This window comes from Clinocottus analis, unplaced genomic scaffold (assembly GCF_023055335.1).
Source record: "Clinocottus analis isolate CAN_PGR_092001 unplaced genomic scaffold, fCliAna1.0.p SCAF_10, whole genome shotgun sequence".
Lineage (NCBI taxonomy): Eukaryota > Metazoa > Chordata > Actinopteri > Perciformes > Cottidae > Clinocottus > Clinocottus analis.
In genome coordinates, this window is record NW_027175821.1 from 10,638,717 (window position 1) to 10,665,223 (window position 26,507).

General features: G+C 41.0%; 3 protein-coding genes across 3 annotated transcripts; all 3 read left to right on the forward strand.

Moving 5' to 3' along the window:
- The first annotated feature begins 792 nt into the window (after nucleotides 1–792).
- LOC137791054 (equilibrative nucleobase transporter 1-like) lies at nucleotides 793–8,119 on the forward strand. The gene is made up of 13 exons (XM_068585762.1): nucleotides 793–825; nucleotides 1,255–1,483; nucleotides 1,708–1,837; nucleotides 3,122–3,168; nucleotides 3,281–3,357; nucleotides 4,111–4,203; nucleotides 4,290–4,429; nucleotides 5,126–5,235; nucleotides 5,342–5,485; nucleotides 5,677–5,784; nucleotides 5,988–6,174; nucleotides 6,748–6,871; nucleotides 6,980–8,119. The coding sequence occupies exons 2-13, from the start codon at nucleotides 1,297–1,299 to the stop codon at nucleotides 7,085–7,087; spliced, it is 1,455 nt and encodes a 484-aa protein (XP_068441863.1). The 5' UTR covers nucleotides 793–825; nucleotides 1,255–1,296; the 3' UTR covers nucleotides 7,088–8,119.
- Nucleotides 8,120–11,828: 3,709 nt separating this feature from the next.
- Nucleotides 11,829–17,012, forward strand: LOC137788634 (equilibrative nucleobase transporter 1-like). The gene is made up of 12 exons (XM_068581584.1): nucleotides 11,829–12,015; nucleotides 12,223–12,352; nucleotides 12,480–12,526; nucleotides 12,647–12,723; nucleotides 13,226–13,318; nucleotides 13,398–13,537; nucleotides 14,084–14,193; nucleotides 14,631–14,774; nucleotides 15,677–15,784; nucleotides 16,093–16,279; nucleotides 16,673–16,796; nucleotides 16,905–17,012. The coding sequence occupies exons 1-12, from the start codon at nucleotides 11,829–11,831 to the stop codon at nucleotides 17,010–17,012; spliced, it is 1,455 nt and encodes a 484-aa protein (XP_068437685.1).
- Nucleotides 17,013–21,308: 4,296 nt separating this feature from the next.
- rtn4rl2b (reticulon 4 receptor-like 2b) lies at nucleotides 21,309–26,426 on the forward strand. The gene is made up of 4 exons (XM_068581570.1): nucleotides 21,309–21,449; nucleotides 22,804–23,030; nucleotides 23,140–23,370; nucleotides 24,022–26,426. The coding sequence occupies exons 1-4, from the start codon at nucleotides 21,398–21,400 to the stop codon at nucleotides 24,886–24,888; spliced, it is 1,377 nt and encodes a 458-aa protein (XP_068437671.1). The 5' UTR covers nucleotides 21,309–21,397; the 3' UTR covers nucleotides 24,889–26,426.
- The last annotated feature ends 81 nt before the right edge of the window (nucleotides 26,427–26,507 follow it).

The window sequence follows — 26,507 nt, forward strand, 5'->3', positions numbered from 1 at the left end:
GTGTGATTTGGATGGGATCTCATGTTTTCTTCACTTCCACATCTCTTACAACAGGTATCCCTTCATTTTAATCTCTGCAGATGTCTGCACTGGCTTTGTGCAGGTGTGCGTCTCAGCTCTGTCTCACAGGTGTAACCATGTCTTTAGGCATTCTTTTTTTAGACTTTAAGTCTAATTTAGTTAGTTGCAGTTTGATAGCCAAACACACCTTCCAAAACAATAAAAATAAGCCAACTGTTTTTCTGCTTTCTCTCACTGTATCTGTCAGAGTAGTGACTGGGGTTTGATGCACTCTGTTATCACTTCCAGCTGCAGGATGGTTAAGAGAAGTATGAAGAGATGGTAGTCAATGTGAGTAAAAAATAAACCCAAGAGGTTTGAAGAATGTGAGTTACCACAACCATATAAGGTGAAGTCTCTCTCTCTCTCTCTCTGCACAATATTGCATGGTTCTCTTGACTGAAGTATTAATACTTCAGAATTGAGACTGAGCGAAAAATATAATGCTGACATGAAACATAGTACATATCTCACAGACTCGTTCTATGATTTGAGTCTGACTAGTTCATATGGATAGTTTTTAAAGTTTTAAAAAGGTTTGTTCTCCTTGTTATACTATGGACAGACGCATTTCATTCAGTGGAGAGATATTTTCTCTGCTGCACAGCAGAGATTAATTGAGAATGAGAAAACATTGGCGAGGCATAAGAGGGAGGGAACTGGTAAAATAGAGGAAGGAGGAGCTTGCCTATATAAAGAGAGGAAAGTAACAGCAGAGAGGTGTGGTTTGTGAACACTTTTGGGAAGACCCACAGAGGCTGAACTGTGAGTACGCTGGAGAATAATACAACTTAACGGGGCTTTGTTTTTTTGTGAGTTCACAGGAGCTTACTCTCTTAAGAATCCATGTGTGCCCTTTTTAATTGATTACTATTGTCAAAATGGGAGTCTAATAACATACCAGTAGGTTTCTATCTGTTCGTCAGAATTTTTGCACACGTCTGTTTTTTTGAGGAAGACTCACTGCATGACCTGGACTCGAGCACAGCATTTGATGCCCAGATGTTTAAGCTCATGTCTTTCTTGTGCAAGATTTTCCATTAAAAGAATTTTGACATGTTTTTTTTTTGACATGCAAATTTGATTAAAGGTGCAGAACAGGCTTGTGTCAAATGTATCAGAATTACAATTCAAATTGTGTATTTCCTCTGTTTGGCACGTGCAGTGAGAGGACATCTGTGTGTGTCCATGCAGGTGAACATTATTTGTGAATTCCCTGTGAGTGTGTGAGGGACCATGCCAGGCCTCGGCAACAGCTTGTCGGTGCGACGTTGCCTCACCTTTGCGACAGGTCTGGTCGAGTGTCTGTGTTTCGCTGGAGCTGTGTTCGGATGGGCGTCGCTTGTTTTCATCCTGAAGACGGAGGGCTACTTCAGCTCTCGATGTGTCAACACCACAGATTTCAATGCAACGCAGGTCTTAGGTCAGTTTGAAATTTTCACCCTTACTGCTTACTTCTTTGTTATTTTGCCTTTATTTTATACAGCCGAAGATAGGTAGGAAAGGGGGGGAGGGGGCGGCCAATCACCTGTATTTCTATCAGTTATTACAAATCTAGATGTGTTTGTGTCATCTGACCTTTGTCACCTGGTTGGCCATGCATTTCACAGCAAGGTTCTCTCTTTCCCTGTGTGTATGTGTCTACAGATTGCAGTGGACAGGATGAACAGTTCTCTCTTGTTTTTACCATCGCATCCTTTATGAACAACTTCCTGACGCTGCCCAATGGCTTCCTCTTTGACTGGTTAGGTACTACAGTGGCTCGACTCTTTGGAATGTGAGTCAAGCAACACTTTAATTACTAAGGAGTAAAAGGTCAAAAAATTTAAGAGATTTCCTGCGTAATTTCTCATATAAACAGTGACTCAGTACAGGAAGAAAAGAGACATTCTGTCTGAGTCTTTTAGTCTCTAAGCTGTGTAGACGTTATAAAGATAGAAATCTCTTTATTTTAATCAGTTCAGGCTTGTGTATGTGTTTTTTCACTTCTAGTACTGACAGATGATGCTGATGATACCACTAAGTAACAAAAAGAAATTACTCAAAAATCTATGTTTACTAGATTATTTTTACATTGGAAGTATTTATTCACTAAACCAAAAAATTGCAACCGATTTGCTTTGCTGTAGCTTCCAGTTATGAATGCAGTAATAAAACTAAACAGAGTAAAAAGTCCTTGCAGACTGATGTTTTTAATAAACAAAACACTTCATTTTCAATAAAGACAGATGGGCTCCTCATAATCTCCCTGCATGGCTGTAACTCTCTGCCTGTGGTGGCTAAGCTAATGCTACAGTGCAAAGAGGCATTTTATCTGTCTGTTATTTCCCTCTGAGGAATTTCCAAAGGCTAAATATACAAGCTCCCCTGAAGTAAAAGGGAAAAGCTGGAAAAGCGAAAGGCCAGAGTAGCTCTCTCACTCAAGGGATATTATGTGAAGTAGTTGAGGTCAGACAGCAACAAGAATAGAAATGCAGCGTACATACCAGAGTCTGACACTTAGCAATGCAGAATGTAGAGAACATGTTTCTTGAGAAATAGCAGCAGTTAAGACAACTAAGGTCAATGAAATGGGAAGAGTGAGAGAATGATTAAGAAATAGAAAAGTCAGGATGAATGGAGGAATGTCAAAGCCAAAGATTTTGAGATATTTTGTGCAGATGTTCTGTGATGAACAAGCCCTCCCTCCCTCAGAGTTAATATTTATCATATAACATTCCACCACACACACACACACACACACACACACACACACACACACACACACACACACACCCCTCAGCAGAGATGTCTAAATCCACAAAAACAAACTGGTACTAAGGACACACATATGTTTCCACTGAAAGAAGGTGGAGGGAAATTAAAGACCTTGGAATGCAAATAACTGAACAAGACGCAGCAAGTTGATCTGAGGATAGAAGTCAGCCAAACTTTGTGTTCTGTGACTTTTAACTGAACGTGTATTTGTTGTATTCATTTTAAAACCAATTGTAAAATTATGTGGCTGGTTACTATGAAGCTTTCAATAAGTAAAACGCTAGAATTTATTTTTCCCCTCCAGATTTCTGTACACCTCGGGTACTTTGATGATGGCTTTCTCCACTGCAGGTGAAACGCGTTTATCTTTTTCTTTGTTTTGTGGCTTTCTTGGGAACCTCACCTCAAGGAGTAAAGGTGTTACAGCTTTGGATGCTCATTTTTCACATGTTTTTTCCATCAGCTTTGTCCAACATGCTGTTCCCAGCTCTCTCCCTCGTGGCAGCCGGTGGCATCTTGTTTCTAATGACAAACATGCAGGTACTGAAGTCATTAGGATTAAAACAATTTAACGTTCAGTTTTAATCTTAATTCATTTCTTATTTTGTTGATTATTTAGGTGATTACTATGTAAAATGTTAAGACATTTTGAAAGCTATCAGTTACAATTCCACATGGCACAAGTTGACATAATTCAAAAGTTTATTTTATCCAACCTAGAGTCTAAAAGCCCAAATATTATAATTATAATTGTATAAAACAAAACAAAAAGCAGCACAGCTTTAAAGTGGCCTGGAGGATTAACAAACAAATTGTTGTTGTTGAAGTTTGATCGACTAATCTATTAATTGTTAATTGTCTCTCAGTCATTAAATGGGTAATATTTGGTATTAAAAAGTAATTTAAAAAAATAGCTGCACGGGAAAGTGAAAAAACTAAACGAACGTTTGTCCTGTTAGTCCATTAAATTATTCTGTCCCATTATTTAAAACTCGGTGGTACATATTTTTTGTTTCTTTTAATATTTCTAGATGCCTGTAAATGTGCTCTGTCAGTGAAATATCAACAGAAGTCAAAAAATAACAACACAAACAAAAATGTTGCCCTCAATACACTTTTGTTGGCGGCAGGGCTTTTCTCAGATCAGCTTATGTTCATGGTGAAAAAAACACAGAGCTCTTTCAGGGAATCCTCACATTTCACACTAATTGACAGAAAAGTAGATGCAAAAAAGCAAATCAGAAAAGTAAAATGCAACATCTGTTTAAATAAATGAAAATGTTTCTCCTTAAGGTAGGAAACCTGTTCGGCTCCCGTCGTTCCACCATCATCACTCTCTATAACGGGGCCTTCGACTCTTCGTCAGCACTCTTCCTTGTCATCAAGGTAAGACACTTCCCACACACATTCACAATTAAATATATTCATCTCATCTAATTATGTAACATTGATCTTAACATCTTCTATTGCAGCTGATACAAGAGGCGGGCGTCTCTCTCCGCTCCTCCTTCCTCTTCCTGTCCGCCTGCAGCGTCATTCACCTGCTCAGGACTTTCTTCCTGCTGCCCAGAGACCACATCCCCTACCCGCTGCCTGATGACTACACATACGGGTACAAAACGGCAAAATCACACACACATCAACACCTCACACGTGCCTCGGGAATGAATGAAGTGGAAGAAGAGGAAAGGAAAGAAAATCAATGGATCTGTGTTTGTTTGTTTTTTAATTTAAAAATGATTAAACATTAAAATAGTAAAAGCAATAGTGCAAATATACAAAATTAAAACAAGTTTTTATTTAGTGCGACTACACTCGGCTTGAGAGTATATCTGTACAGTAAGTGTAGAGCAGCCTCCCTAGAATAATGTACATGTGCACAGATAAATGGCAAAGTTACAGGGGTTAAGTTCTCGCTTGTCTTTTAGGGACTGATGATTTATTCAAAAGCCCACACTGGGAGACTCTGAGGTTGCAGACCACCACCCAAAGGATGAAGTGCAGCCGCTGTTCTACTCGAGTGCAGAGGGTTTCAACGTGTCAATCAATTAGTTTTCTATAAGTATCTGCTCGAGCCGGGTCGTGACAGCATTATGAAACAAAACAAAAACACAACAACAAACTAATGACTACTTTTAATTACAAATGTTGCACATTTTATTAAATCTTCTAGTTCCACAATTTCACATCAACTTGTCACAATCTTTGAAAATATTCTTCATATGCTGTAATGTGATTAGGGGTGACTTAAAGTAAAATACCCCACAATGCTCTCATGCTGTTGTTGACCTTGTGTGACCTTTGTCAGGATAACCTTTGGTAAATCAAAGACTCTGAGCTTCGAGCAGACAGCAAATGGTAATAAACAGACAGCGGCAGAGGAAATGCCCATCAACGAGGATGTCCCGGTGAAACAAGGTCCGTTCACTTTACTGTGACATGGATTGATACATATTAAGATAACTGAATAAATAATCATCCACCCTATTTCTCTTCATCTTTGTTCTTTCCTCGTCTCCCTCAGAGAAGAGTTTCCGTGAGTGTGTGACGTCCAGGTTCTTCGTGTTGCAGATTCTTTGGTTATCGATTATGCAGCTCAGACATTACCTGTTCATCGGCACCCTGAACCCCATGCTGCAGCGGCTGACGGCGGGGGAGCCTTCACTGGGTGAACACGCACTACATTGTGTCATCCTGTCTTTGCAAATAATTCCCTATTGGGTCCATTAAATGGCATGAATAGTGACCCATTATTAACCTGTAGAGGATGTGACTGAACGAATAATATATGAGTAAGAAGCTACTGTTGAGTATAAAAAGTACTTTTTGAACTCATCTCCTCGCTGTGTGTCCCTGCAGTGAGCCAGTACATCAATGCCTTTGCTATAACACAGCTGTGTGGTGTGTTGTGTGCGCCCTGGAACGGCCTCATCATGGACAGGCACAAGGGCAAACCTCGTGCTGCAGGTAACACACTAATACTGATACTGTAAAGATATGATAAATATTAATTGAAGAAGTCCCATTAATGACTGTGGTGGATAAACAACAGTCCATGTGCCTTAGACACCAAGCTCATGCACCTTTTTAAGAAAGTTATACAAGCAGAATTGTGCAAGGAAAATACGTATTACTTAATTAATTTCAATTGTGTGTGTGTCTTTTTGTAGGAGAGAGTGAACAAGAAGCAGACCTGAGGGCCTCGGTGCTTTCTCTCTTCCTGACGGCGTTGCAGTGTCTGGTGTTCTCAGTGTGTGCCTCCATCCCGTATCTGCCGCTTCAGTATGTCACTTTCATCCTGCAGGTGCTCAACCGCTCCTTCCTGTACGGCGGCAACGCAGCCTTCATCAGTGTGGCGTGAGTACAAATACACACAGACTGCGGACTACGCTTCAGTATTCTTATATCTGCTTATTATGACATCTCAGCTCAGCGTGCACTGCCAAGTCCTAGCAAGACAAGAATCACGTAACAACATGAATAAGTCACGTGTGTGTGTGTAGGTGTGTGTGTGTGTGTGTGTGTGTGTGTGTGTGTAGGTGTGTGTGTGTGTAATAGGACTAAAATATATGCCAAATGTGAACATGTGAGTTTAATTCTTGATCATCAATTTTAACTCCTGTTGTGGAAAAATGGAATCTGGTTCTGATTATGAATAGTCTTTGCAAGAGACGTCATAATTGTTGAAAAATACTGTACATTAACAAACATGTAAAAGTGTTCTCATATCTGCTTCTACTGACATCATATTGTGTTATAAATTCATTATATGTCTCTATACGGATAGGTTAAGTGTTAACCTTTTATCTTTCAGGAATAATCTAATGCTTACAAATTATTGGATTTTCCTTTTCTACGCTCTACTTATCTTTTACCTCTTCCTTATATTTGCTATGTCTTTACTATGTGTGTGTGTGTGTGTGTGTGTAGTTTCCCATCGTGCCACTTTGGGAAGCTGTATGGTCTGGCCATGGCTTTGTCTGCAGTGTTTTCTCTGCTGCAGTATCCCTGCTTTGCTCTGGTGAATGGACCTCTGGATGGAAACCCTTTATATGTGAGTACAATCAAAATTATTATTCTGGTCCTTCTCCTCCCTTAATAAGCATCTTCATGAACTCTCCTCTCACTACATCCTGTTCTCTCTCCCTTTGTGTGTCTGCAGGTGAACATTGGTCTGACGCTGCTCACCATTCTCCCCTTCATCCATCCTCTCTCTGTCTTCCTGCACGTTAGAAGTCTCGCCTCCCAGCGAGCCATCAGTACCTCTTAAAGTCTGTCACATGAGACTTGCACTTAAAATGTCCTTTATATCACCAATGACACTGTTCGTTCTTCAGTTTGTTTGATTTCGTAATAGTTATCATATTGTGTTACCATATATGTCATCGAGTCCTGGTTAATTCATTTAGATTGCAGTGAAGTGTGGTTTGCGGCAACCTTTCCCGACACTCTCGGATCATTTTCACAGCCAAATTGAATTCATCCATAATAATAAGATCATCTGATGTGCAGTCTGTTGCAGTCGTAAGATTGCATAGCAATTTCCACGATACTTTATTTTTATTTTCCCTGATGCATTGATTAACTTATTTTACACTCTCCTACAATTGAAGGTGTCAGTTGATGGTGCTGATGTGCTTTTGGAAAACCCAGCTTTAGCGACTTCTGATTTATGACATGCCTTTTGCTGGCTGCTTTACACGGCTGTCACATGTCTCTTGTTTCTTGTTTTGCAATCTTATAATTTAACGTATGCTCTGGTATTCCTTTTATTCTGTATAATAACAGTCACCTATCACAACATGGTTGGATTCAGAGTGCCAAAAAAGAACAAACTGTGTGCTGAAAATGTTACATGTAATGTCTATATCAGCGTGGACCTCTTTAAGTTACCTCTATATCCTTATTTTTAAATATTTTTTACCATACAACTGTTTGAATGTAGTAGCAGTGTAAGGGACGATTGTGAGTGAGAATCACATTTATCAGGCAGTGTTATTTGCTCAGTGAGCAGCTGTGACACCTGCAGGCTTCTCAGTTAAGTTGTTGATATCAGTATTGTGTCGTACGTCTACCAACAGTAAATAGATTTGTTTTCAATGTTTTGATCATAGCTAACATATGAAGTCTCAGGTGCTCAGTGTGACTTTGAAGGATTTTTTTTCAAAGAAAAAAGGGAAATATATGTACTTTTTTTTTACCAGTAAGTTTATGTTCAAGCTCAACTGTATATTTTTCTGAGGGGCCAAGACCATAGAGGTTGCAATGTTGTTTAAATGTAACTTTACATATGCAAACTCTCACTGTGCTTAACCAAAAATAAATATATATTTTTAACTTAAACTACTTTGTGCTAAAGGGCATTATCACTTTTCAATATACCCATTTGTGCTATTGAGATATGCTTTCACAGGCAACTGCCAAATTTATATGGTATACATTCACTTGACTCATTCGACTCTTCGTCAGCACTCTTCCTCATCAAGGTAAGACACTTCCCACACACATTCACAATTAAATATATTCATCCCATATAATTATGTAACATTGATCTTGACATCTTTTCTTTCAGCTGGTACACGAGGCGGGCGTCTCTCTCCTCCTTCCTCTTCCTGTCCGCCTGCAGCGTCATTCACCTGCTCAGGACTTTCTTCCTGCTGCCCAGAGACCACATCCCCTACCCGCTGCCTGATGACTACACATACGGGTACAAATCACCAAGAAACCACACACACATCAACACCTTACACAGGGATAGATAAAATGTAAATAAGGTTTGTTACTCTCTGTTTGTTTCAATTATTGGAAAAAAAAGTATCTGGTAAATCTATATACCTCTATGTACCTACATACAACTGGGTTTTTGCATACCTTGCTGCAGACCGCACTAATAGCCATTTGCAAATTAGCTTTTGTCATTTTTTAATATGACCGTCTGTTTAGGGTGCTCATCTTTCTTCCCTCTTGAGCATCTCGTCAAGAATTTGTCTGAAAGGCTCATTGTAGAGCATTTGTGGGTGCTCCCTCTCGAGGGTTGAAGTTTGGAAGACACACACTCCCATCTCTCCCTGCGCTCTGTCGCTCACGTCATCGCCACGCTATTCACAGAACTGTCATCCAGCCTTTTCCTGGAGGACACTGGCATCACAATACTTATTAAACTGCAACAAGGACACATCATGAATGATAAATCAAAGCATAACAATCACTGAGCTTTCCAAATCCCCCAAAAGATAGTTATTGATGAATAAATTATTGTATTTCTTGCAAAACAATGTGTTTTAATCTTACCAGCACAGTTTATTTTCACATCATAATCCCACATTCCTTAAAAGAAAACTTTACATCATGTTAAGTTATTGGAGCAAGTTATGACTTGAAAAATGTATTTGCAAAAAAATATCCAAATCCCCTCAGTGTGTGACGGACCCACTGTGACCTTTGACCTTTGTCAGGATAACCTGTGGTAAATCAAAGACTCTGAGCCTGGAGTAGTTAGTTGCAGGTTCAGAGTTAGCACCCCGACATGCCAGGTGGAGCATTATTTTTGTTCTGCAAACTTGCACTCAGAGCACAGGCTGAGTCACAGAGCTCAGCTCAGCGTGCACTGCCAAGTCCTAGCAAGACAAGAATCACGTAACAACATGAATAAGTCACGTGTGTGTGTGTGTGTGTGTGTGTGTGTGTGTGTGTGTGTGTGTGTGTGTGTGTGTGTGTGTGTGTGTAATAGGACTAAAATATATGTCAAATGTGAACATGTGAGTTTAATTCTTGGTCATCAATTTTAACTCCTGTTGTGGAAAAATGGAAGCTGATTCTGATTATGAATAGTCTTTGCAAGAGACGTCATAATTGTTGAAAAATACTGTACATTAACAAACATGTAAAAGTGTTCTCATATCTGCTTTTAACGACATCATATTGTGTTATATGTCTCTATACGGATAGGTTAAGTGTTAACCTTTTATCTTTCAGGAATAATCTAATGCTTACAAATTATTGGATTTTCCTTTTCTACGCTCTACTTATCTACTTAATAAAGTGACAAGTGACCCGTGGTGGATTCAGGCTGTCCGAAGGGATTGGGCAAAATAAAAAGGGAACCAGCGACATGTGTTAAGCCACCAATATGCAGAAGGTTTATCCATCATAAGGCAGCATATATGACACCGCATCACATCTTCTCTGTTGGTGTTTCTCTAGATGCAGGACATTAATGCACTGTAAGGACACTTAATCATGTTTCATCTACTGTAGGTGCATCCACAAGGCATTTTGAGAGTATGTTCCGGTCTGAAATTTGAAGTCTGGAAATGCACAAATGTATTGATTGATTTTACAATGTGGAGATAAATATGGATTTTGTGCTTAGTCAATATATTCATACACTTCAATATATTTAGCTGAAAATTCCAACACAAACTGTTGGAAGAAAAACTAATTTACTCTTAATCAGTTACTGTTTCGCTGTTATATTCGGACTTCTCATTGAACTGTCTCTGTTTATTATTACACATACTTGGCCCGGCTCCTGATAGCCATGAGAGTGGGAAATCTGTAGGTTTCTGTCTGAAAGAACGTGCAGTTCCTTTGTTATCATACAACTATTTCTTGCAAACCCCTTTATGGAACGAGGGGAAAGGTTCACGGTTGGGCCGAAGACGTCACGAGAGTTTCTGTGAGTGAGTCATAATGTATATTTTAGAGGTGGTTCTTTGGGAGATCTTTGATTGTTCCTGTTTCAATGATTTTTCTCCTAGGGGTTTGAGTGAATGTTTCTAACACAAACGCTATCACTAGAAATGTTGAACGTGTTGCAGATTGAGCACAATGTGAAGATAATCAGATTGTGTAAACCGTGAGTGTGCCAATAAAGGATTAACTTTTTTTGCTACTTCTTTGTGGTTGTATGAATTGTTTGTAGTAGTGTTTTGACAAAATTAGCAAAGTCCACCAAAATAATGGAAATGCTGCTTCCAATGGTAAAGTAAACTTTTGAAAATTACACTGAAGGAGTTTTGTGTCTTTATTTTACTGCCCTCCGTGTCAAGAGGGAGAGCACAACTTGGTGGGAAGACAGCAGCTCTAAATGTCAAAGACGTGCATTAGTCCAAACAGAAAGCAACTGCTCAAATGCCTTCACATCAAACTCCTGAAGGGCATTTTAGAGGTCTTTGTGAATACTTTTGCATTTGTACAAAAAGTTGTAGGCCTAAAAAGTATTTTGTGGATCCAGAGGGCGGGCTGTAAAATCAAATAAATTGCCTCAAGTGACATCACTGGAGACCGCTCTCACAGTACACACCACGGCTTAAAATGAATACATGCAGCAATACAAAACAGGCTCTCAACACTGCACGCTCCACATACTACTCTGGCATCATCCTCTCCGGTTCGGCCAACCCCAAGGTCCTCTTCTACAAAATAAACAAGTTTCTCAGATCTATGAACAATCTGTCCCAGTCCCCCATAGCTGAGAAGTGTAACTCCATCTTGTCATTCTACAAACACGAAATTGAGACCATCTACAACCAACTGACCACTTCCAGCCAAATGCAGAAAGTCGTGACAGGAAGATGATTCAGTGCGATCAGGAGGCAGGGCAAGAAAAGAGGGATTTGATTGAGGGGAGAAAAGCATTGGGATGGGAGGAGAGGGAGGGATCTGTTGAGGAAGAGGCAGGAAGAGCTGGCTTGTATATAAATGTGAGGAGGAGCACAGGTGTGCAACATTTTGAGACACCCACAGAGGCTGAACGCTGAGAAGCAGTAAGCTGGAGAACAATACAACTTGACAAGTATGTATTTTTTGTGGCTTCACGGGTGTTTACTTTGTTAAAGAAATTACATTTGTATATTTTTTGTTAATTCATTTGTTGTTAAAATGGGGGTTTCATGACCTATCTGTATTTCAAATACATTGTTTTTCCAAAATCTGAATTTTGCATGTATTTTCTTTGGTTGGCTTGTGGAGTGACAGTTTGTGATTTATAATAGAGTGTGTGCAGAACCATGCCAGGTCTTTTGAGCAGCGTGCCGGTGCGTCGCTACCTCACATTATTTACGGGACTGGTTGAGTGTCTGGTTTTTGCCGGATCCGTGTTCGGATGGGCTTCCCTGGTTTTTATCCTGAAGACGGAGGGCTACTTCAGCTCTCGGTGTGTCAACATCACTGGAGTCAATGCAACGGCGGTCTCAGGTCAGTTTGATATCCTCACCCCCACTACTTTGAATTCTAAGCGCCTGGATTTCTGATATCAATTACAACTCTGTATGCACGTCTCTATGACCTTAATTGTCTTTTGTGGTTGAAATGCAGGCCTCTTTATGCAGGCCTCTCTGATTCAAACGGTCATCTGTGAGGCTATCTCTTTCACCATGGCTCTTTTTTTTTATGTGTCTTCAGATTGCAGTGGACAGGATGAACAGTTCTCTCTTGTTTTCACCGTTACCTCCTTTATGTTCAGTTTCCTGACGCTGCCTAGTGGTTTCCTCTTTGACCAGTTTGGTACTAGAGTGGCTCGGCTCATTGGAATGTGAGTCAACGACACTTTAATTACTTAAGAGTAAAGAGTATTTACACCAATTTTGAACTTGAAAACATCTCTCGCTATCAGACCTTTAAAATGACACGTTAACACTGGAATGTATTTTTCCCATCAGATTTCTTTACACTTTGGGTAACTTGATGGTGTCCTTCTCAACTACAGGTACAACAAACATTCTTCTCTTTGTTTTGTGATTACTCAGGATTCTCATCGAAAGAAATACTGAGAAGAAGTTACAGTGAATCAAACTGCTGTCAATGCATATTTTTATTTTCCCATCAGCTTTTTCGAACCTGCTCTTCCCAGCTTTCTCCCTTCTGGCAGCGGGTGACAATATGTTTGTACTGACCAACATGCAGGTACTGAAGTAATTGTTTATTTTAGAAAAGATTATTTTCAGTTTTGATAAAGCTTAATCTGCTTTGTATTTTCTCAACTATCCAAGTTGATTAAATTGTTACAGGGATAGTTAGTGGTGTCTATAATGAGAATGTATAGATATTACATCTTTATCTGCAGTTTTCTGTAGTGTTCCCAGTAATGTTTATTCAGAAGTATCATATTTATAATCTCAGTCAGTCATGCCATCAGGTCCAGATGTGCATGGATTAATCTTTTTGGAAGATTTACACACATCTGCCCAGGGGTCCTGTTCCTTTTGTACCTTCTCAAACCGTGCATAGACTGTATTCAGATCATTTGATGGATGAAAATGTTACCAAAGCACTGGTGTTTTTCCTTTTCCTCCTTCCACAATAAGTTTTACATTCAAGGACAAAAGGTAGATCCAAAAAACTAAGGACAGCTCTAGAAAGATGGAGACAACATGTGATGTAATAAATGTAAATGTTTCTCCAAAAGGTAGGAAACCTGTTTGGCTCACATCGTTCCACCATCATCACTCTCTATAACGGGGCCATCGACACTTCGGCAGCACTTTTTCTTGTCATCAAGGTCACTCACTGCTCTCATAAATGAAGTTTACAGGTTATAGTTATTATACTATGTCATAGTTTGATGTCTTTTCTTGCAGCTCTTACACGAGTCTGGCATATCTTTCCGCTCCTCCTTCCTCTTCCTGTCAGCCTGTAGCATCATTCACCTCCTCAGGACTTTCTTCCTTTTTCCAAAAGACCACATTCCCTACTTGGTGCCGGATGACTACACATACGGGTACAAGCTCACACACATAGAAACACTTGCTCATTATGTCCTGTTTCTACCTTTTGTCGTTTATTAGCCTTTCAATAAAGAAAAAGCGTTCAATATACAAAAGTATAGAAAATAATGTTGGTTCTCAGTGCATCACGAGATGCCGTTGGTGTCATTTCAATAGATACTGTGCCTTTGAGAGATGGCACTGTAAGGAAATACTATCATATCTATATAAAAACAAAATGTAGACATTGTTGTTTAAGTTTGTTTGTTGTGAAAATTGTTATATGTAATTATTCAAGACTAAAATGAAATTGTAATTTTAAAGTGAGGACAGTCTTTGCTTACTTCCACGGACTTTATTACACAAAACGTTATGATCTGTGGTCTTTCTTAGAAATCCTCATTTACTGTGACACATCAGAACACTGTGTAGTTGTACTGTTGTCACATGTACAAAAGTTGCATCTTTTCCAGTGGAAATGTATAAATAATTAACAACTAACTCCCACAATGCCTCAGTCTGTCTGTGGCTGACCCATTGTGACCTTTGATCTTTGTTAGGATAACCTGCGGTAAATCAGAGAATCTGAGATTACAGCAGACAACAGAGGATGGTAACACTCAGACACCAGAGGATATGCCGCTCAACAAGGATGTCCAGATGAAACAAGGTTTGTTGACTTTACTGTGGCCTTAATCAATACATAGTACAAGATAATAGAGTGAACTAGGAAGTTGCACTCAGGTGAGTTGAGTCTGCAAAGACCACGATTGTATTTATTGTGTGATTGAAAGAATACAATCCACCATCCACTGTCTATACCCTAATGAGTTGTAAGGATTCATAAAACAAACTTTCTTTAAACAAAAAAGAATGCGGACCACCGGCTCACTCATTGTTTAAGACACTACATTTTTGGCAGAAACATTTTTGAAGACCAAAGCACTACACAAATACAAGTCTGTTTACCATTTACATATGTGACCGAACGCATGATTCTCCTGGCCCAGATGATTCTCCGGTGTCGATGATCATCATAAACCCTGTTATTTCTACATCTCTGTTCTTTTCTTGTCCATCTCTGTGGTCTTCGCTTGTCTCCCTCAGAGAAGAGTTTCTGTGAGTGTTTGATGTCCAGGTTCTTTGTGTTGCACCTTCTTTGGCTATCAGTGATGCATCTCAGACATTACTTCTTTATCGGCACCCTCAACCCCATGCTGCAGCGTCTGGCGGCGGGAGATTCATCCCTGGGTAAACACACACACAATCACTGCTGTGGGGAGGGGCTGTAAAGCTCACGGGCGGAGCAGCCACCTTCACACTTTAGTGGTCCTGCATTGAAAATGTCTGTGGAAAGATTTGAGAGGAGTGAAAAGCTGTCTTATTAAAGAAAAGAGTTCAGTTTGTGTGCAATACAAAAGTGGAAGTTGCAACAGAATGCCAGAAGAGGACGCCAAAGCCAAAGGCAAATACTGAAGAGGGAGAACTGAAGGCTTGAGAATGAGAATAAAAGGTAACAGGATGAACATTTTAAATTCTCAAGAAAGATAAAGCTGATGCTGATGTAATTAAATAAAGAAAAATATTATCTTTGTAAGGTTCTTTGGAGAATAGTGTCATGCAGAAATATCCCCTCCTCTTGAAGATGAAGATAAAATCAGTGCAGAGCATGCTTAAAGAAAAGAGCAGTTGGATCTAAAGGCCAATATTGCTGCATCGGACATAACAGTCAAGGCTTATGCAGATTATGAATGAATATTGTGAGTAGATTTAAAGGATACTTATTATGTTCGATATGAAGCAGCAGCCAGTTCAGCAGCACCTCCAGACCATTCTGAGATAATGCATCACCACAATGACATCACAAAAACTCTAACTAGTCCAGCAGCAAAACATTTCACAGCTCCCGCAGAGAGATGTTTCTACATGTTGAGATTGTTCATCTGTTCAGTTCTATGAAGTCTATGATTACTTAACAGTTACCCTGTGCTTCAACTATTGGATAAAAGATGTGAGGGAAGTCATTTAATATGAGCAAGAAGTTGCCGTGGAGTATACAAAGTACTGTTTTCTCATATTCTGGCAGATTTATTGATCTGTGCTTTCAGTCCTTTTATCTCTGACCATCTTGTCCTCGCTGTGTGTCCCTGCAGTGAGCCAGTACATCAATGCCTTTGCTTTAACACAGCTGTGTGGTGTGTTGTGTGCTCCCTGGAACGGCCTCATCATGGACAGGCACAAGGGCAAACCTCGTGCTGCAGGTAACACACTAGTACTGGTAAAGACGAATGAATGAATCCAACAGGTCAAAGATATGGCAGACCCAATGGTTCTAGTAAAGAAACTCATCACACATCCATTTTAGTAATAAGCCATCTGGTTTTCAAGTGGAGAAGAATCTGCCAACAGATATTTTGAAAATGTGCAGACATTACCCAGGAAACCCATGAAGGTCTTCAGTTGAAATAAAAACCTACAAACAGTGCAGTGAATAGATGTGTTTTAATGTGTGTGTGTGTGTGTGTGTCTGTGTGTCTGTGTGTGTGTGTGTGTGTGTCTGTGTGTGTAGGAGAAACTGAAAAAGAAGTAGAACTGCGGGCCACATCGCTTGCTCTCTTCCTGACGGTGTTGCAGTGTCTGGTGTTCTCAGTGTGTGCGTCCATCCCGTACCTGCCACTTCAGTATGTCACCTTCATTGTGCAGGTTTTCAACCGCTCCTTCCTCTTTGGCGGCAACGCAGCCTTCATCAGTATGGCGTAAGCATGGACAACACATACATACACATTTTTACATGCAGCAAGATTCCAGGTTTCTGCATAAAGCACTGTGTTTTATAATTCAGTTTTTTTCTTTACTGTTTTATACTTATTGTGCATCGATCCATTTATCACAAGGATGCCACAAACTGTTTACGTTCCTCAATAATAATTGGAAAGTAGTAATTGGAAAAATAAGAAGCAAAAGAAACAAATTGTAAAGGTTGTGACAAAAGAAGAGGAACCATTTTAAGTACATCAAATGTATCTAAAGATGTGTCTATAAACTTCACTAAGAGGAAAATAATCAAACAATATTAATAAGTGGTAGTTTGGGAGCAATTGAATCGTGTGTGTGTGTGTGTGTGTGTGTGTGTGTGTGTGTGTGTGTAGTTTCCCATCGTGCCACTTTGGGAAGCTGTTAGGTCTGCTCATGGCTTTGTCTGCAGGGTTTTCTCTGCTGCAGTATCCCTGCTTTGCTCTGGTGAATGGACCTCTGGATGGAAACCCTTTATATGTGAGTACAACTATAAATCTTACTGTGGTCCTTCTCCTCCTTTAATAACCATCTTTATGAACTCTCCTCTCACTACATCCTGTTCTCTCTCCCTTTGTGTGTCTGCAGGTGAACATTGGTCTGACGCTGCTCACCATGCTCGCCTTCATCCATCCTCTCTCTGTCTTCCTGCACGTTAGAAGTCTCGCCTCCCAGCGAACCATCAGTACCTCTTAAAGTCTGTCACATGAGACTTGCTCTTAAAATGTCCTCAATATCGCTCTGAACGTCTGATGGAACAGTATATTGAAAACCATGATTATATTAAAACAAACATTAAAGTGATATTCAAAGACCTAACCCTTAATTTTACTTGTTTTTTCCAATGTTCGGTTAACTGAGTCCATATTTTCAGTGGATTTTTGATTGACTAGTGTGTTTAATGCAACATCAACTACACACTGTCTTATTGTCAAAATGCAGCATTGATTGTGAGAGTTTGATTTGCATTTGTTGACAAAGAAAAATAATGCATTATGTATCTGTTGCTGCACCGATTCTTGTCCGTCATGAATTCAACAACGATTCAGCACTGTAGTGTTGTTGGAGAACTCCTGAAAGGAACAGTCTGATTTGATGACTGAGGTCCAAACCCGCAGGATTCACCGCCGCCTCAGAGGCCAGTCTGCATCTCCTGTCATAAGACGCTTGGTAGTCTGGGGAGGAGTTGCCATGTTCCTACTGTAGGAAGGATCTTTGGGGGGGAAAAGTTGTCTTTTTGGCAGGGTTCAAACCCAAAATATCAGGGACACAACAACCCCCACAACAGACTATCTCCCGTCTCGGTCGGCCTGCTGTCTGACGACGCAGTGAAAAAATGAAACTGTTTGAAGTCTGTCGTCTGTTTGTGCGTGTTTGTGCGTGTGCAGACAACATGTGCGCGGTGACAAGTTCCTCCCTTTCATCTCTGTCATCGATTCTCTAAAACCTCAGTATCTTGGCAATTAAAAAAAAAACAGCCTTGCATAAACGTGTGACAGAAATAGGAGCGAAGGCAGCAGCAGTGGAAGATACAGACACGCCAGACTGTTAATGAGCCGATTTGTTATGTGTTGTTTTGCTTTCTTTACACGGATTGAATCTGTCGCAGGGTCTGAAGAGGTCTCTATCACCCGTAGATTTGACAGTCTCACTAACTCAAGTCTGTTCTCTTTGATTGGAGCAACATAAACACTATGATCTCACTTTATCAGCTTTAATGTGTTGCTTTCCATCTGCTGTGGGGAGCTAGTGGGAAAACCAATTATCGCTGACATTGAATGACTGAACAGGCTACAACGTGAACTTATTGATAGTCTCAGTTTGGTGTTGTCACCAAAATGAAAGATTAAATACATTACATGGACAGGATTATGTTGACATGTTGCTCATTCTTGGTATGGCATTGAGGTTTATGGTTTGTTAAATATCCTGCTATTTTCCATTAAATTGCCAGAAGATTTCTTTTCAGATCACAATTTTATAAAATATGAATTGTAAACTAGTAAACATGAGTTAGATTAGCATCACCTGCAGCAACCATAAATGCTATTTACACATGAAAGCAACTATAATAATAATCCAGTAGTATGGAATCTAATGCTCACAGGTCAAAGTTTTATTTGTGTTTCTTAATTTATTTTCATACTAATACTTAATAGCTTTTCATTCAATAAACCTATTATGAAAGACTTACTTGTAATGGAATATTTTTGACAATATGGGTTTTACTTTAGTAAAGTATCAGAATTGTTTACCCCTGCCTGCATAAATTAAGGAAAATCAGAAACAGCAGCAAATACATTTTGACACGTTGCATTAGGACGATCATGAATGACGGCTGAGTTCCATTTAGTGACTTCAGTTTCAGGGTCTTGTATTGTTCGTGCCAGCTTACTGTCTCATCGGCTTACTGGAACACTGGAATAGAAAGATGGCTCTAACTTACTCAAAAGATTAACAGAATGAATCGTTCAAATAGAAGAACAATTTGAAACCCTCTCATTTAACCACAATTTTGAGAACCTCAGCAAGCATTTATTTAAATTGGATGCACACAAAGGCTAAAGGCTGCTGCGACTAAATATCAAATGATTCATTATCTTGTTCACAAAGTATTGTCCGACCTTTACTGTCCCAAATGACACCCACATTTTGTCTGATTCATACGCTTCTACACACATCAGCCTCACGCTGCATTTAATGACTTTGATCTGAAGAATGTGGAAACCTTTGGAATTTAACTATTGTTCTGTTTTAGTCATATTTCAAGTTATGTATCTCTTGAAGATATCTCAATTAGTCGAGTTGTGATCCGCGTGTGTGTGTGTGTGTGTGTGTGTGTGTGTGTGTGTGTGTGTGTGTCTGTGAGTCCCTGAGGGTTATAGACGGAGTCAGCAACACTTGATTTTTTTTAGAAACAGGACAGAATCCTTGAACATGTTGTGTTCACACCACAGTAAATGCCAGTGTGGCCGTGAATCACTTTGACACAGCAGGCTAGAAGATGTAAGAGAGGGGATCTCGGAGTGGAGATGTGCGTATGTGTGTGTTTCTTGCCAATGCCAATGCATTTGGGTGGGTCATGATCTCAGCATCACACACACAAACACACATACACACAAGACAAGGATTAGATAACAGATGTGTATAAGTCTCAAATCAGAAACAAAGCAAACACACACACACACACACACAGGTACGCACACGTATCCTCTTTGTCAGCCTGGATACGTGATCAATATTCTGGAAGGGGCACCAAGAACTTCCCACATACACACGCTCCCACAGCCTCCCTGAAGATGTAGTCTGGTTGGTGAGCTGGCTGCCTCCCCCTGTTGCCTTGGGGCCAAGAACACTGTGAATACATATCATGCAACCCCACACACTCACACACATGTGACCTTCTGTGTCCTCCAGACCCCCGTGGAGGCCAATGCCTGACTGGTGAGCTGTCTGCCTCCATACATCATTACACCACAGCCAAGAAACAGTGTGACTCCAGACGCCCATCTTATGCCCTGCGCTGCTCACAGCTTGGCTTTGCAGATGACCTTTCGTGGAGCAGGTTTTGGTGAGTGTTTGTTCACTTTTGAACAGACGTTGTGAATCATGGCCTTGACCCAGGTTGTGAAGGGAGGAATAAGTTGTGAGTAAACCCAGCCCACCTTGCACTGACAGTGTGTTCAACATGCAGAAGCCCACCGTGTCCCGCCAACATGCTGCACCTTCCCCAGCAAACCAAGTTGACGGCGTCCTCTGTGGTTCAGGGGTTATCAACCTTTATGCGAATTGTTTTTCTGCCAATTACCCCCTGATTTAATATAGTATATAATTCAGTTCATGAACTTTAAATTATATTGTATTTAATATTTATTAAATGGTGTAATTTTAATAAATGTGCTCATTTTAAATATATATATATATATATATATATTGTATATTGTATTTCCTTACAGTGCCATCTCACAAAGGCAGAATATCTATTGAAATGAAAACTAATATTTATTAAATGGTGGATTTTTAATGGATGTGCTCATTTCAAATATGTTTATATATATTTATGTGTGTGTGTGTGTTTTTAAAAATCTCACGTACCCCGTTGAGTGCCTTCACGTACCTCCATTTGAGAACCACTGCTCTATCACATCCTTCGTCCATGTCACCTATTACAGCCTTTTCAGCAGGACTTTAAAGCAAAATGAAAGATTTAAGCAAAATCATATTTGTTGGTGACACGTGTTGTACAGTGTAATCCCACAGATATGTGTCTATGTATGTCACCTCTCCTCCTCACACAAATGTATTCAGTCCATGGTGTGTTGGATGGTTTAGCTCCACTGCTGGGTCTCCCCATCATGTTCATCTGTTCTTCTGAACTGTAGGCGTCACTCGGCTTCTTTCCAAAACTGGCCTACATGAGACAGATGATTTTTTGGCTTTAATGCCAAATGAGTTTTCCCGCCTCCTCCTCCAACCACACCAACACTGTAATTAACTAGTAGTCATGCAGTCAGTTTAAACTTTAACCCCCAAATTCTTAGTTGGTTTTCACCACAAACCTAGTCATCCCACTCCTCAGCTGGCTCTCTCCCACACACGAAATTGCAACAAACACCTAAAAGTAAATTCAAGATATATTCCTAAAACAATGGCAAAAGGTAAAAAACTTTGTGCATACAATACATGATGTCTTACGCGTACTAATACAATGTGTTTTGTGGTGCCATTTAAGTGCCTTATCATTACGAATACAGTAACAATCTGTTTGGCAGACAGCCTTGTCTTCTTGGGTAACGCCACAGTGAATACATGCAGTGACCAAACCCGCCCCATCACTGCCTTTCTTGGTGCTTCCTCCGGAGACTCCCTCCCTCCTCCCGGGCTGACGTAGAGAGAAACCTCCGCTGCCCACGCCTGTGGGCGACGTCCCTGCCGCGGGTATAAGCAGCCTCCCGGGTCTCCAGGACGTCACTGCCTGAACCAGCAGCAACTCGTCCACCAGAGCTGAACCTCAGCAGAGATAGCAGCAAGCAGGCACTTCCCCGCCGCGCAGGCTAACTCGCTTTCGGCTTTGGTTCGAGATGGTGACTCGTCGCTGCTCCGTGAGGCGCTCCAGCGCCAGCAACTTTAAAGGTGAGTTACTCTGCATGATGCATGTTACTACAGCTTGAATGTAATGCAGTGTTGTGATTTAGAACTTATTGCTGTCGTCTTTTAAACAAGTGACAAATTTACGGAACATTCGTATTTTAAACTTTTTTTTTTAATTTATTTTAAAAGCAGGTTAATACTTCCATTAAAAACAACCGAATTGATAGACTTTATTCATTTTGCATATAGGTCTAATTTAAATGGGTAACTAAGCTTTACACGTTGTTCACCAAACGTTTAAATCGGAATCAAGTTTGTTAATTGCGTATGTTACACATTTAGAGAAATGTGTCATCTAGAGGAAGAGACTGTGCATAGTTGGGGCATTTAAGTGCAAAGATTGACAGTAAAAGCAAGAGCAAAATTTTCGGGTAAATTTATGTGATATTGTCACCTACAGAAAACGCATTTTGCATCACATGGTCAAGTAAGTTTGTATATTTTGGCTCACCTATAAAGTTTACCAACACGTAAATCTCTCTATTCATGAATGTATGATTCCCGCGCACATGATTTCGAACTGAATTCCTCATCTCGTGTCGACTTTGTAGTAGATAAAACATGCAAAGACTCTAGAAAGGTGTCTCGCTAAAAAAGCCCAGTCTCCAGTTCTCCCTCAGCGTCCAGCTCTGCTAATAGTCCAACACGTTCTCAGGTCAAGAGGTGAGCCACTGGAAAATCTTGCGCACAACAGATGAATGAGAACCTCATCATTATTTCATGTGCTTTTCCTTCGGTGGCCCCCTTTGTATGCCGTTATCCGAGCTGTGCCAAGAAGCTGTTGCAATATTGATAAGAACAGAAACTGATCCGGGTCTGGTTGCCGGTTTTACTCGTGCCCTCTGTGATAAACCTTTCAACGGAAAGGTTAATTTTATGCATTGAGGCACGTGTGATTGACATGTATTGTCCCTTAAAGGTTTGTCCAGTAGATTTGTGAAGAGGTCCTGTTCTAAAAAGCTTAAATATAGAGTTATGTAACAGTGTCACAACAGCCATGGAGACCTTTGTAAAGTGATCGGGAGGATATGCATGGGTGAATGATTTCTGTAATGTCACCTGGTGAATTATACATGAACCCCAAAGTTCTGGAAGCCATCAACAAGTCACAGGCAACAGCGCAGCAGTGCTAGAAAGAATCACTGTTGACAGCAGCAGGTTTGACAGACAGACAGTGAAGAAAGACTGGTGCCAAAAGCTGAAATCAACCTCTCTTTCTTTGTCTGTCTCTCTCGTCAGGGCTAACTGCTACAACAATGGTCACTTGCTGCTAATTGGACCTTCAATTGTGATCCTTTCTTTCTCAGGAGAATTAATGTCCTTTGTCTCTCTGTAGGTGTACTGTCTTTGTGGCTGATTCTGTGGCTGGTGGTGGTGAAGCCGGGCGGGGTATCTGCATGTCCCAGGCTGTGTGTGTGTTACCCCACACCGATGACGGTCAGCTGCCAGTCCCAGAACATCACCATAGTACCGGCCGGCGTGCCGTATGACTCGCAACGTGTTTTCCTGCAGAACAACCGCATCACAGAACTACGGGCAGACTCTTTTGGCTTTGAGACACAGGTAAAAAATGGCTCGGTGTGTTTGTGTCCATCTCTTGAGTTTCCTTGAATTATTTGCAGACATTCTTTTCCCAGCTCTAATCCTATCATTTGTTCTTCATTCTGTGAAGGTGCTTTGGCTTTATGGCAACAACATCACATGGGTCGAGTCCGGGGCCTTCAGTAACCTCAGGGTGCTGGAGGAGCTGGATCTGGGCGACAACCCGCTACAGCGTCTGGAAGGTGGAGCCTTCAGGGGCTTGGAGAAGCTGCAGAGCCTGCACATGCATCGCTGCAAGCTGGCCGCTCTCCCCCATGACCTCTTCCTCAAATTATACAGTCTGCAATTCCTCTATCTGCAGGTAAAACCACCACACACCCACACTTAACACACACATGCAAAAATACGTATTTGACAGTCATGTATGAGTTTGTAGACATGATGCCCACAGGAATACACGCTTGTGTTGCAGAATAAATTTATGGACACATCAGTTGCCAGCATGCAGGTTGACCACCCACACAAAATGTGACTTTCACGCAGTGCATGTTGAAGAATTGTATTAAGTATGTTCAGTGATCTGCACACAGCACATACTATCATTATGAATAGGTTTGAAGTGCAAAGAGTAAAAGCAATAGTGTATAATTTATCATTCTTTTGTTGAGTATTGATGTCCTACTTTTCTAATAATTATTTCTGAGCACTATGGAAATTAGCTTGTGCAGGTTTTTACAAGACAGCATCAATTTTTGTCAGCTGACAGTAAGTCTTTGAATCTAACATATTAAGCTCTGTTCCCATCAGAGCAGTCCCTGCCAAGAAAAATCTCTCCCACGTTTAGTTTGGTTTCAGTTATTAGAGATCAGTTATAACTAGTGCAAAGCTACAATCAGATCGGACGTACCTTAGGTGTACATATATGACATGGTTGTGTTTAGTTCTCTCCTTTCACAATTGATAGTTATCACTTTTCCACAGCACTAAATCCTGTATTTTCCCTTTGCTCCAGGAGAATCAGCTCCACTTTCTGCAAGACGACCTGTTCTCAGATCTGGTCAACCTCACCCACCTCTTCCTGCATGGAAACCGCATTCGTGCCCTCTCTGAAAATGTGTTCAGAGGCTTGGTCAACTTGGACCGCCTACTTCTCCACGACAACCGTGTCAGGCAGGTTAACCGCCGGGCTTTCCGTGACCTGGGCCGCTTGACCATCCTTTACCTGTTCAACAACTCCCTGGCCGAGCTACCAGGCCAGGCCATGAAAGACACCCAAGGCATCCAGTTCCTCCGCCTCAATGATAATCCCTGGTCCTGCGGCTGTGAGGCTCTTCCTCTTTGGGAGTGGTTCCGCAAAGCCCGCATCTCCTCCTCTGAGCTCATGTGTACCTCTCCATCCCAACGTCGCGGCCAGGACCTCCGATTCCTTCGGGAGATGGACTTCGCCCTCTGCCCTCTGCCTGACCCCGGCTCTCTGGCAGGAACCACCACGAAAACCTTCAGCACCAAGACCCGCTGGTGGTTCTCCAAGCACAAGCCTGCGTCTTCATCCAGGGCCTCATACCAGAAGAGCACTGACACAGTAAAGGCCTTCCCCTTCTCTGCGGGAAAGCCTAAGTACCTCCCCAAAAACCCCTCCGAAACCTTCTCCTCCAAGTATGAACTGTCGGAGCACGAGGTGGCCCTCCCCAAGCTGGACCAAGAAGAATACTGGACCAACTACGGAAACGAAGACGCCTCCATTCCCTGCTTCGAGCTGGAGTGTGCAGGGCACAACCCAGCCTTCCCCTCGTCCTCCTCCTTACCCAGCTCCCTATCTCTCCTCCACCTCCTCTCGCTCTCCATAGTCACATTCTCCCTCCATTTCTTTTTTGGCTGAACTCTTCTCTTCTCCACTTCCTTTTTTCCCTTCTGATATCTCCCCATGCTCTTTCCACCTCGAAAAAACCTGGATCTTGTTTTCTTTCAGTTACCTCCTCAACTTGCAGGAGGTGCTACACTGATGCAGGATACAGGTGAAGCAGCAGGGAGCTGCTGTAAAGAGCAGGGATCAGCTGAGCTGATGTAGAGCAGAGCAGGATTTCAATGTTGAAGTAGCTGCTGCTGATTAGTACAGGCTTGAAAAAGCACGGCTCAGATAATGGAAACTGACTCCGATAGTGACGGTACAGAGGCAGAAACCCACAACATGAGGAAAGGATAAAGGCACAACACACACAGATACAGTTGGTGATATCACCAGAAGTTTTTTTTATATTGGCTGTAAACAACGCAGGCGTTGTGGATCGGTGACAGCTATTTTCTATATCAAGTGCACACCATCCACTCTCTGCGTACATTGTTCCTCACTAATATATTTTATTGTCAATAAAAGTGATGGTTAATTATATCAGACAGAAGTAGAAGAAATATGTGAATTCACACAGAGAGATTTGAGAGGAAAGGGAGTAACAGGGATCACTGATAAGAAAGTCAATACAATGTAAGCAGAGTGAGCTCAAGATCTGCATCTAAAGGCAGAGATGATGAGAGGATCATTGGAACTGCAGCCAAGAGCAGCTCTCCTCTCCTTCAGATGCAAAACCTTGTGTGATCCCAGAGGTGCCAGCAAACCACCACCACCCACACTTGTACATACTACGCATCATGAACTGCTCTGTATTTTAGACTAGCTGGATTTTTACTTTTTATTCCAACGACAGCTTGTGGTGATCGAACAGATACTTAGATTGTAAATGGAAGGCAAACCAATGAAAATTGGAACTTTCAGCTCCTTGTGTTTTTTTTGTCTCGTCTTCTCCTCTCAGGCATTCTACAAATATTGTGCTCCTGTTTCTGATTTTGTGTGTGGGATACATTTGTAGACCAATAAGCAAAGTCTTAAGATGACCAGTTTGGTCTTCTCTTAAAATGCCTGTGTGTATGTGCCTGTTTTCCTTTTAGAAATATATCTGTTTTCCAAACTGACACAGAACAAAACAACATCAAGGCTGAATCTTCTTCAGCCCTTTGTGTTGTCTTTGTTCCTGCTGGCTCCTGATACATCACTATTGACCTGTAATTGGTTCAGTCAGTGGGACTGTGTGTGTGTGTGTGTGTGTGTGTGTGTGTGTGTGTGTGTGTGTGTGTGTGTGTGTGTGTGTGAAAGGATGTGTGTATTTCTTATAAGCTCGAATGAAAATGTTGAAAAAGTCCCACAGATAAACTAAACTACTAGGACCCAGGATTTAAACACTGTATTGTTTCAGAAATGCATGACAATATTTCTCTTTTATCTGAACATATTTGGTAAATCAAAGGATTTCATCAGATTTTTGTATTGTATGGTACTACAAACCATAAATAGATCAGAAGGACAATCAAGCTGTTATACATCAAATCATATCTGTCATATTAAAGCTGTACTTTATCAGAGAACCTTTTTGACTCCATTGTTTTTTTGTGATAATGGGCAATCTGTTCAATCTGTTCAGTACAACCTGATTATAATCTGCATTA

What these genes read in the sequence shown, in the direction of transcription:
- LOC137791054 (XM_068585762.1), top strand. Translation starts at nt 1,297, where the DNA reads ATGCCAGGCCTCGGCAACAGCTTGTCGGTGCGACGTTGCCTCACCTTT. An exon ending in GGGCAAACCTCGTGCTGCAG is followed by an intron (nt 5,785 to 5,987) that starts GTAACACACTAA and finishes GTCTTTTTGTAG; the next exon opens with GAGAGAGTGAACAAGAAGCA. An exon ending in GCAGCCTTCATCAGTGTGGC is followed by an intron (nt 6,175 to 6,747) that starts GTGAGTACAAAT and finishes GTGTGTGTGTAG; the next exon opens with TTTCCCATCGTGCCACTTTG.
- LOC137788634 (XM_068581584.1), top strand. Translation starts at nt 11,829, where the DNA reads ATGCCAGGTCTTTTGAGCAGCGTGCCGGTGCGTCGCTACCTCACATTA. An exon ending in GGTGTCCTTCTCAACTACAG is followed by an intron (nt 12,527 to 12,646) that starts GTACAACAAACA and finishes TTTTCCCATCAG; the next exon opens with CTTTTTCGAACCTGCTCTTC. An exon ending in TGGATGGAAACCCTTTATAT is followed by an intron (nt 16,797 to 16,904) that starts GTGAGTACAACT and finishes GTGTGTCTGCAG; the next exon opens with GTGAACATTGGTCTGACGCT.
- rtn4rl2b (XM_068581570.1), top strand. Translation starts at nt 21,398, where the DNA reads ATGGTGACTCGTCGCTGCTCCGTGAGGCGCTCCAGCGCCAGCAACTTT. An exon ending in CAGCGCCAGCAACTTTAAAG is followed by an intron (nt 21,450 to 22,803) that starts GTGAGTTACTCT and finishes GTCTCTCTGTAG; the next exon opens with GTGTACTGTCTTTGTGGCTG. An exon ending in TGCAATTCCTCTATCTGCAG is followed by an intron (nt 23,371 to 24,021) that starts GTAAAACCACCA and finishes CCTTTGCTCCAG; the next exon opens with GAGAATCAGCTCCACTTTCT.